The sequence below is a fragment of the Desmodus rotundus genome, chromosome 3 (assembly GCF_022682495.2).
Source record: "Desmodus rotundus isolate HL8 chromosome 3, HLdesRot8A.1, whole genome shotgun sequence".
Classification (NCBI taxonomy): Eukaryota; Metazoa; Chordata; class Mammalia; order Chiroptera; family Phyllostomidae; genus Desmodus; species Desmodus rotundus.
This window is the reverse complement of record NC_071389.1, coordinates 26,697,186-26,709,366: the sequence shown is the minus strand read 5'-3', so window position 1 is coordinate 26,709,366 and position 12,181 is coordinate 26,697,186. Positions and strand designations below refer to the sequence as shown.

The 12,181-nt window shown below is 36.4% G+C and overlaps 1 protein-coding gene across 19 annotated transcripts in view; it reads left to right on the top strand.

Annotated features, from left to right (window-relative positions):
* Positions 1-12,181, top strand: part of SCMH1 (Scm polycomb group protein homolog 1) — a 133,450-nt gene that overhangs the window by 50,226 nt on the left and 71,043 nt on the right. For 18 of the 19 annotated variants that reach the window (XM_053919931.2, XM_053919930.2, XM_053919925.1 and 15 more), the window contains one exon: positions 6,971-7,205. In XM_053919931.2, coding sequence (XP_053775906.1) covers positions 6,971-7,205 — 235 coding nt within the window. Of the gene's footprint in view, positions 1-6,970; positions 7,210-12,181 lie in introns of those variants that run through there. The other variant, XM_024554650.4, reaches the window with a different exon arrangement.

Sequence of the window (12,181 nt, the reverse complement as noted above, 5' to 3'; positions counted from 1 at the left end):
TAATAATAAAAAAAACCTCACAGCAAACAAGAAATAGAAGGTAATTTTCTAAATCCTAATCCCCAAAGAGCATCTGTGAAAAAAATCTACAGATAACATCACATTGAATGCTTTTTCCTTAAGGTCAGGAACAAGACAAGGATGTCTGCTCTTGCCACTGCTATTCAACATTGTACTTGCAATGTGACCAGGCCAAATAAAAGAAAAGGGATCCAGGCTGAAAGACTAGAACAAACACCAAAGAAAAATAATATGGGAAGACTGACTGCATCTAATCGTGGCAAGGCTATGGAGCAAATAAGATTTTCATAAACTACTGGTGTAAATGTAAAATGGTTCATATTACTTTGAAAAATAGTTTGGCAGAAAAACTTCAACATATTACTGAGCAAAAATAAAAATCATTAAATAAATTAGTAACTAGTAATTACAACCTAAACTTGAAAAAGGTATTTATACCTCAGTACTAAAGCCAGTATTTTACTCAATGCTAAAAAATGACTCAATAAAGTTATAATAGAACAGAAATTTCCATTTGCAATAGCAGCAAAAATTAATATTATGAATGAACAAATATGCAAAACTTATATAAAGAAAACTTTAGAAAACAGCTTACCAAAAGTATGATCTATTAAAAATTCATTAAAATTCATAACTGTCAAAATTAAGAACTGCTCTTCAAAAGGTGTTGATAAAAGAATGACAATGTAAGCCACAGACTTGGAGAAAATTTTGGCAAATCACATAGCTGACAGCAGTACTCCAAATTGATCTATTGATTTGATGGAATTTCTGTCAAATTCCCAGATGCCTACTTTGCAGAAATTGACAAGTTGACTCTAAAATTCACATGGAAATACAAGGGACCCAGAATAGCCAAAACAATCTTGGGGGGAAAAAAAAGAGAACAAAGGTAGAGGATTCACATTTCTTGATTTCAAAACTTAGGACAAAGCTACAGTACTCGACATTGTGGTACTGACATAAAGATAGACATATAGATTAGTGGATTAGATTTGAGAGGCCAGAAGTAAATCCATACACTTACGCTCATTGATTCTGGACAAAGATGCCAAGGTAGTTCGGTGGGATTTTTAACAACTAATGTGGGACAACTGTATATCCACATACAAAAGAATGAAGTTGGGCCCCACCTCCACACCATAAACAAAAATTAACTCCAAGTGGATGATAGACCTAAATGTAAGAGCTAAAACTATGAACCTCTTAGAAGAAAACATAAGAGTACATCTTGGATTAGGCAATGGTCTCCTAGATATGGCACCAAAACCAAAAAAAGAGGAAAAACTAGACAGACAAAATTAAAAGATTTTGTGTTTCCAAAGACACTATCAAGAAAGTGAATGGGAATGCAGACTGGTGCAGCCACAGTGGAAAACAGTATGGAATTTCCTCAGAAAACTAAAAATGAAACTGCCTTTTGACCCAGCAATTCCACTGCTGGGATTCTATCCTAAGAACCCTGAAACACCAATCCAAAAGAACCTGTGCACTCCGATGTTCATAGCAGCACAATTTACAGTAGCCAAGTGCTGGAAGCAACCTAAGTGTCCATCAGTAAATGGTCAAAAAATGATGGTATATTTACACAATGGAATACTACACAGCAGAAAGAAAGAAGGAGCTCCTACCCTTTGCGGCAGCATGGATGGAACTGGAGAGCTTTATGCTAAGTGAAATAAGCCAGGTGGTGAGGGACAAATACCATAAGATCTCACCTTTAACTGGAATCTAATCCACAAAACAAACAAGCAAGCAAAATATAACCAGAGACATTGAAATTAAGAACAATCTGACAGTAACCAGAGGGGAGGTGGTAGGGGATAATACGGGGAAGAGGGGAGGGGTTTTCATGAACAAAGGACACATGAACAAAACCAAGGTGGGGGGGGTGGAAGCAAGTGAGGGAGGTGGGGATGGCTGGGATTGGGGGGGCAGTGGTGGGGGTAAATGCAGACAACTATACTGAACAACAATAAAATAATTTTTTAAAAAATAAATAAAACCGCCGGGCACAGTAGTGTGTGCCTGTAGTCCCAGCTACTCGGGAGGCTGAGGCAGGAGGATCTCTTGAGCCCTGGAGTTCTGGGCTGTGGTGTGCTATGCCGATCGGGTGTCCCCACTAAGTTCGGCATCAATATGGTGACTTCCCAGGAGTGGGGGGCCACCAGGTTGCCTAAGGAGGGGTGAACTGGCCCAGGTCGGAAAAAGTAAATAAAACCAAAAAAAGTGAAAAGGCAACCCACACATTGGGAGAAAATACTTAGAAATCATGTATCTAATAAGAAACTTGTATCCAGAAGATAGGAAGAACTCTTACCACAAATAACCTAAGATTTAAATAGGCAAAGAATTTGAGTAGATATTTCTCCATATATAGACTAACAGCCAACAAGCACATAAAAGATGTTTAGAATCATTAGCCCTTAGGGAAATGCAAATCAAAACTGCAATGAGATACTACTTCACATCTACTAGAATAGCTGAAATCAAAAAAGCAGACAATAACAAATGTTGCTGAGGATGTGGAGAAATTGGAACCCTCCTATATAGCTGGTGAGATTGTAAAATGCTGTAGGCACTTTAGAAGACAGTTTGAAATTTACTCAAAATAAAATTACCACACAACCCAGCAATCGCACATTTAGGTATGCAGCCGAGAGAGGGAAATGAAAACAAGCACCCAAAAGCTTACACACAAATGTTCAAGCCATCATTAGACATAATAACCAAAACTAGGAAACAACCCAAATGTCCATTAACTGATGATATGAATAACCAAATTAGTATATGCACAGAATGGTATGTTACTCAGCAATGAAAATGAATGAAGTACTGATATACACTACAGATTAATGACTTTTAGGGATTGGGCTGAGGGGAGAATGGAGAGAAAAGGCTAAGGGGTATGGAGTTTTTGGGGAGGGGATACAAAGATTTGTATATGTATGTTCATAAAAGATTTATTTGTAATAGTGAAAAACAGGAAACACACCAAATGTTCATCAACATGATACACTACTCAGGAATAAAAAGAAGTGGATTATTGATGCATTCAGCAATATGGATGAATGTCATAATAGGTATGCTGAATGTTCATATCTATCAAAAACCCTATAACCAACATCACAGTCTGGTGAGAAGCTAGAAGCTTTCCCACTAACATCAGAAAGAAAGCAAGGATGTTTCTCTCACCAATCCTTTTCAACATCATCCTGGAAATCCTAACTATTGCAATAAAATAAGAAAAGGAAATAAAAGATATATATATCAGGAAGGAAGAAATAACACTATTTGCACATGACTTGATTGCCTATGTAGAAAATCTAAAAGAATCTACAAAAAATTTTCTAGAAGTAACAAGCAATTATAGCAAGGTTGCCAGATACAAGGTTAATATGCCAGAATGTATTGTTTTTCTATGTATTACCAATTAAAAAGTGGAATTTGAAATTAAAAACTACCTCCAAAAATGAAATATTTAGGTATAAATCTTAACAAAATATGTATAAACTTTATCCGAGGAACACTACAAAACTCTGATGAACAAAACCAAAGGAGAACTTAAAAATGGAGAGATAGTCCATGATCAAGAAAAGGAAGACTCAGTATTGTTGAAAATGTTGGTTCTTCCCAGCTTGGTCTATAGATTCATTGCAAGCTTAATCAAAGTTTCAGCAAGTTATTTTGTGGATATTGACAAACTGATTCTAATTTATATGGGGAGGCAACAGATCCAGAATAACCAACACAATATTGAAGAAAAACAAAATTTGAAGACTGACACTATCCAAATGCAAAACTTGCTGTATAGATACAGTAATCAAGACAGTGTCGCATCAGTGAGAGAATAGATAAATGACCAGTGAAACAGAATGGAGTGCCCCAAAATAGTCCCACATAAATATAGTCAACTGATCTTTGACAAAAGAGCAAAGGCAATACAGTGGAGCAAGGTGGTCTTTTTAACAAATGGTGCTAAAACAACTGGACAGCCACAGGCAAAAAAGACTCCAGGCACATACCCTATTCTCTTCACAAAAAGTAATTCAAAATGGACTACTATAAGATAACATAAGAGAAAAACAAGATGAGCTTGGCTAAAGTGGTAACTTTTTAGATACAACACAAAGGCATGATCCATGAAAAAAATGGATCCATGAAAAAAATAATGGGCTTCATTAAAAATTAAAAGCTTCTGCTCTGCAAAAGACACTGTCAAGTGAATAAGAAGACAAGCTACAGACTGGGAGAAAATATGTAGAAAAGACATCTGCTAAAGGACTTTTATACAAAACATACAAAGAACACTTAAAACCTCAAAATTAATAAAACCACAACTTAATTTAAAAACGGGCCAAAGATCTTAGACACTTCACCAAAAAAAAGATATGCAGATGACAAAAAAGCATATGAAAAGATGTTCCAAATACAAATTAAATACCACTACACACCTGTTAGAATGGTGAAAATCCAGAACAGACACCACCAAATGCTAGCAAGGATATAGAGCAACAGTAATTCTCACTCATTGTGGGATTGCAGAAGGGTACAGCCATTTTGTAAGACAAGTTGGTGATTTTCTTTCTTTTTTTTTTTTTTAAGGATTTTATTTATTTATTTTTAGAGAGAGGGGAAAGGAGGGAGAGAAGCATCAATATGTGGTTGCCTCTCGTGTGCCCTCAACGGGGGACCTGGCCCACAACCTGGGCATGTTCCCTTACTGGGAACCCAGTGACCCTTTGGTTCACAGTCCAGCACTCAAGCCACTGAGCCACACAAGCCAGGGCCAAGTTGGTGATTTCTTACAAAACTAAATATACTCTTACCATATGATATAGCAATCATATTCCTTGGTGTTTACCCAAAGGAAGTGAAAACTTAGGCCTACACAAAAACCTGAACATGGATGTTTATTGCAGCTTTATTCTTAATTGCTAAAACTTGGAAGCAACCAAGATGCCCTTCATTAGGTGAGTGAATAAATAAACTGTAGTATAGCCAGAGAAAGGATTATTGTTCAGCCCTAAAAAGAAATGAACTATCAAGCCATGAAAAGACATAGAGGAAACTTAAATGCATATTATGAAGGGAAAGAAACAAATTTGAAAAGGCTATATACTGTATGATTTTAACTATACATGGGGGAACCCCAGGAAAAAAACCCATAATTATCTTCTGGCAGGCAATAAGTCCAGGCTTCCCCCTCTAGGTGAGTGTTGTAGGAACCCATCTGTATCAGTGTACCAGCTGGTGATGTTGTGAGAGGCTGTGTTTGGCTTCAATACATTTTTTTGAAGACTCAACATGTTTGCCCATTTCATGATGGGTTATTTATGAGTGTGCCTGCCCACACTACACTGAGTGTTCAGCACTTCTTGACCAAAAACGGCGTGACCCCCATGCCCCACCCTCCCTATTCACCCAATCTCACCCAAAGCAACTTTTTTGTTTCCTTGGATGGAAAAAAGTCCTCAAAGGAAACATTTTATTAATGTGGAAGAGGTGAGACAAAAAACGTCAGAAGCACTGAAAGGCATCGAAATTGATGAATTCAAACACTGTTGAGCAGTGGGAAAAAGGTCTCAATAGGTGTATTGCATCAAGTGGGGGGGGGGGGACTTTGAAGGTGACTGAAGTTTAAACACGTAAGAATACACAATTTTTTGTGAATAAATTCTGGGGTGTTTTTGGGTCCCCCTTCATATGACATTCTGGAAAAGGCAAATTATGGAGACAGTAAACTAATCACTAGAGGCCAGTGGTTGACTTGGGGAGGGATGAATAGACAGATTGCAGAGTATTTTTAGGTCAGTGAAACTTGTGTGTGATACTGTAATGGTTAGTATGTGTTATTACACATTTGTCCAAACGCAATGTACAACACCAAGAAAGAACCCTAATGTAAACTGTGGATTTTGAAGAATTATGATGTACCAATGTAGGTTCATCAGTACAACAAATGTAACACTGTGGCAGGGGATAGTGATAATAGGAGAGATGATGCATATACGGGGCAAGGTGTACATGAGAAATCTCTGTATCTTCCTCTCAGTTTTGTTGTGAACCTAAAACTGCTCTTAAAAATTCTTTAAAAAAACAAAAGAAATGAGTTATTGATACATTTAACAATATGGATGAATATCAGCATAGTTATGCTGGATGAAAGAAGCTAGACCAAAACAAAAATGTATATTCTCTGTTATTCCATTTAAGACTAGAAAATGCAAACCAATCTACAGTGATAGAAAGTAGATCAATGATTGCCCACTAACAGGGGTCTGGGAAGGGCTAGACAGAGGGGTTATAAAGAGATGTGAGAGAACACATACACGTTCATCTTCTTGGTTATGGTGTGGTTTCAAAGGTATATATGATATGGCATCATGGATGAATACATATACCAAGGTTTACCAAAGTGCATATTGCATATCAATTACAACTTAAAACCTTTTTAAAGATGAATTTGATGTATAAGTTAATATCAAAACAAGAAAAAAACTGACCCTCAATAGTTTGTCTGTATGCTAGATTTACAAAGCAATGTACTGAGATGCTTCATGAAGAGACACTGAGGACATGATAGGTATATAGGACGATTTCTAAAAAAGAAAACATTGTGAATACCTAGAGGATTAGGGAGTTGGAGAAGACAGAATGAGAAGGCATTTAAGCAAGGACCTTTTCGGGCACTGTTGTCCTCATACTGGTGTGAGTCAATATTTGATGCTTCAGTGGAAAGTAATTTTTTCCCTTCATCTTACCTTCCAGTGTTTCTTTTCCATGTAACTCCTCCTAAGTATTAGGGAATAATTCAGTGTTTTGTCCCTGACTCAGCTGTAACCACTTTGAGTCCAAAGCATAAATTCTGAGGTTTCATCTCTTAACATCCTTACTGAAAATGCCATTTACCTTAGTCTGCCTAATCCCCATGGCTTGTTCTCCTCAGTCCTACACACCTCCAAGCAACGAGTTCAAGATCAGCATGAAACTGGAGGCACAGGACCCCAGGAACACCACATCCACCTGTATTGCCACAGTAGTTGGACTGACAGGTGCTCGCCTCCGCCTTCGCCTCGATGGCAGTGACAACAAGAATGACTTCTGGCGGCTGGTCGACTCAGCTGAAATCCAGCCTATTGGGAACTGTGAAAAGAATGGGGGTATGCTGCAGCCCCCTCTGGGTGAGTAACTAAGTCCAGCCCTCCTTAACCAATTAACTATCTTCCCACAATTGTACATCCCATTATAGGGAAGCCTAGGGTTTTCTGCCTCTCTCTTCTTTTTTCATATGATTCCCCCTCCCCCCAAAAAAGCCCCCCCAAAATAAAATGAGCTATAAAATCTGGACATCTCCATCCCCACATTAATTTATAATATTCAAGCATCTCTCAAACTCCCCTTTTCTAGCAAAAAACCACACTCTTCTTCCTTCTTTGTAAGTTCCCATTTACCCTGATAGAGTAGAAGGAGGTCATGCCATTTAATCTGCCTCAAAAACCATAGAGCTTTTACGAAATCCTACAATAATAACAAGAAGTGAGGGAAAATCTCTTAGTAGAAAAGATGACTGTTTCAAGGTTCCCTTATCTCCTTTCCCCTAAATTCTCACTTGGTCCTAGGAATTTTCTCACATTGAATTAATTATTCAGTAAAATGCATTATTTTACTTAAACTAATAACCCTACTAGATTTTCCCATGAAGATCAGATTGACCTTTTTTTTTTTTTGTCTTAGTGTACCTGAGAGATATAGCCCATTTCTTCAGTTCTTATGGATCATTATTGCAGTGAGTCTCCATGGAGGATAGAGAGATGGGTTATGTGGTATGGACTATGTTCCCACCAGGAGGCTGTGCTAGATTAATTGAGCATCAAAGAGCATGTATTGTTTGAAAGCATTCCCCAGGTTGTTATTTAGCATTTTCCCCCATTAAAAATTATTTGTAATGTAAAATTTCAAACATATACAAAGGTAGAGAGAATAGCACTGTGAATGTCCATGTATCCTTTATCCTTGACAATTACCAGCAGAGTCAGTCTTGTTTTATCTGTATCTTTACACATTCCCTGCCCTCTTATGCCCAATTGCCCAAATATAGTATCATTTTGTCATTAAATATTTAGTATATATTTCTCATAGATAATAATTTTAAATACAGTTGTAAAACATCACATGTAAATAAACTAATGATAATTTTTAATGTCAACACATTTTTACTCATTGTTTAAATTTTCCCTATTCTCTCTCTCTCTCTCTCTCTCTCTCTCTCTCTCTCTCTCTCTCTTTCTCTCTCCCCCTCCCTCCCTCCCTCCCTCCCTTCCTCCCTCCCTCTCCCAATCTTTCTCTCTCTCTATTACAATTTCTTTGAATCGGGATCCAGATAAAATACACATATTGCAGTTGGTTGATATGTTCTTTAAGAGTCTTTTAATCTGTTGGTTCTCCTTGTCTTTTCATTTTTTCTTGTAATTTATTTGTTGAAAACCTAAGTCATTTTGCTGATTGTACCTCTGTAGTATCATTTAACATGTTTCTCTATCCTCTTTCCTAGAAATTGTTAGCTAGATCTAGAGACTTGATCGTGTTCAGGTCAATTTTTTCCCTAAGAATATTTCATAGATGGGGGTGTTTACTTCTATAAGAAGTACATATAGTCTGATTTTCTCTCATTTTTATAATGTAGTGGTCAGGGATTGGCAGATTTTCTTAACAGGTCAGATGGTAAATATTGCAGGCTTATGGGCCATGGATTCTCTATTGCAGCTACTCAGCTCTATCTTTGCAATGAGAAAGCCGCCATAGATAATACATAAACAAACTTCCCCCAAGCAGACAAGGCTGTGTTCCAGTAACACTTTATTTACAAAATGGGTGGTGTGGCCAGCCTGCTGGCTGTAGTTTGCTGACCTCTGATTTAGATTCATCAATTTATTATTCTTATAAAATGGGGAATTTTAATCTTATCACTTCATCCATGTAAATTAAGTGGAATACACCTATTAAAATAAACTTTCAACTATTTGGTTATCCTTAGACACAATTCATGTAAGAAAGATGGCTTCGTGCTTGATTCTTTCCTTTCTTTACCAATTTTCAAAATAATGAATTGCTTTGCTAACATCCTCTAAAAAAAATTTAAGAAGGGTTTTGTTGTTGTTTAGTATCATAAACTCAAGGATTCATACGTATTTGATGTTTCTCACTTCATTGTACTAATTGTTTATTGAATTGTCTCATCTTTGGCCTCCTAAGAGCCTCATCAAGTTGTCTCCTGACTCTTTATTATTTGATAGCTTTCGTGGATTTTTGAAATTTCAAAATGTTTTTCGCTCATCTTGTACATTTCTTGGCCCAAATAAGGAATCAGCTATTTCTTTTAGCTGCCAAGGCTCTTTTTAGTGGGAGGTGGTATTTAGATACCATAATTTGAGCACTAGAGTGCTCAGTGCTATTGAGTTGGTCATTCTTTTTTGGTCTTTTCAGTGTAGAGAGGTAGGAACATCGTTTTTTTATTAAGATTAAAAAATCATTAGTTTATATTGATACTTTGTACTAAAATGCAGGGCAGTGGTGTTTTTACTGATTTCATCTTTTAAATCTGTATCTCCTTTGTACCAACACAAAACTCTAGTTTTCCATGTCACTAAAATGAACTCATTTGCTTTATCCTACAATACACATACGACAGTCTCAGGATAACCATCAACACTACTACCATTATGAGAACTAAACAGTGTTTGAATTATTTGCCATTTTTTGCTTAACCTCAGGGGATGTCTAATAATGTTATAAGGTCATTTGGATTAGTTACTCTCTGGGTGGCAGTGCTACTAACTTGATATAAACTTAGATTTACTTGTTTCATTTTACTTTTGATTTTTAAAAATTGCTTTTAAAAATTTTTACTTTATAAATACATAATGTACACTGTTTTTAAAGTGAAATCTATAAAACCAACTATTTTCAGAGAAATCCCCTTCATCCTGTTCCTTTCATCTGTCATAGGTAACCACTTTCTTTTACTTTTATAGTTTATACTCCATTTTTAAAATATAAACAAATATATCTATGTATCGGTATGTACATATATAGATATATATAGGTGAAGGAATTAAGCAAAAAAAAAAAAAAACCAACCTCCGAGACACAGACAACAGTATAGTGACTACCAGAGGAAAAAAGGAGTGTGGGGAGTTAGAAGAAGGTAGAGGGGGGATAAACAGTAAAGGAAGGAGACTTGACTTGGGGTGGTGAACACACAAGTGTACAGATGATGTATTATAGAACTGTACACTTGAAACCTGTATAATTTTATTAACCAATGTCACCTCAATAAATTCAATAAAAATGTTTTAAAAATTTAGAAGGTGATCAACATCACTAATCCTTAGAGAATTGCAGATCAAAACCACAATGAAAAACCACTTCACACCCATTAAGATTGATAGCCATTATCAAGTAAATAGAAAAAACAAGTGTTGATGAGGAGGTGAAGAAACTGGAACTCTTGTGCATTGCTAATGAGAATGTAAAATGGTGCAGCCACTGTTGAAAATAATATAGCAATTCCTCAAAAGGTTAAAAACAACTACTATGTGATCCAGCAATTCCACTTTGGGGTATGTAGGCAAAAGAATGAAAGCAAGGACTCAAGCAGATATTTGTATACCCATGTGTAGCTGCATTATTCACAATGACCAGAAGGTCCAAGCAACCCCAGTGTTGGTCAGCAGGAGAACGTGCAAAGAAAATGTGGTATACACACACAGTGGAATATTATTTGGCCTTTAAAAGGAAGGAAATGCTGATACATGCTACAGTGCGGATAAACCTTGAAGACATTATGCTAAGTGAAATAAGCCAGTCACAAAGAACAAATACTATATAATTTCACTTATATGAGGTATATAATGTAGAGAAATTCACAGAGCCAGAAAATAGCATGGTGGTTGCCAGGAGCTGAGAGGAAAGGTGCAAATGGGGAGTCACTGTTTAATGGGTACAGCGTTTCAGTTGAGGAAGATGAAAAAGCTCTGGAGATGGATGGAGGTAGATGGTTGCACCGTGTAAAGGTACTTGATGCCACTTACTTTTGAGAAGGAGGGGAAATCTGTGTATGTATATACACATACACACATATAGCATATAGGAAATTATATTTTTATATACTTAGTTTTGCAAAAAGAAACAATGGAATGTTACACCAGGAAATAATGAAAAGGTCACCTGTTGGGAGTGTCTGGGAACATGGTAGAAATTACAGGAAAGAGAGGGAGACTTCTCTGAGAATACCCTTTTATATTCTTTTGACTCTTGAATTATGTTAATGTTTTAGTTAATAAATAAAATTAAACCAAAAAAAGATGAACAAAGCATATCTTAAAATTGATTACAAGCAGAAACAAACTGAACTTTTCATCCAATTGATATCTTAATCACATTGAAAAAAGAATTCAAATACCCTGAACACAGAACCTTCACAGTACACTGTTAATGGGGCATATTTTAAGGAAAACAGAACTGCAAAGAAATTTTGACTTTTTCTTGATAATGTTAATGGTTTTGCCATGAATTGAAACTACTTTGTATATATTGAAGATAGAGCAAATGAGAAAATAAGATACAAATATGGAATAGGAGATGAAGAAGAACCTTGCAGTACAGGATTTAATTTGGACTTAACTATATGAACTCTTAACTTTAAAGTTAAGATACATTCAATTCAAATCATTCATATACAGGGGTGGGCAAAGTAGATTCACAGTGCCATTGTGACATTTTTTAAGTTAATAAATCTATTGTATATAGTAATAATGACCTGCATGTCTTTTTCCATACAAACAACTGTAAACCTAGTTTTGCCTACCCATGTGTGTGAGTGTGTGTGTCTGTCCCAACTCTGTCCACTGAAAAGGCCTAGAAACAATGACATCTCGGAGACACCTCAGAAGAAAGAGCACACCTTGATTTTGGTTTCTAAATCCCATTCTCTACTAAGAGGAATTAAGCTCCTTGGAGAAATGGCTGATTCTAAGGCTGAGCAGAAGAGAAAATATAAGGTGACTCTGGAACATCTTATGCCAAAAAGCAAAGAAGTCTCAAAGAATGATGGGGACATATTAAAAAGACACAGGAACCAACTAAAAAGAGTTCTTAT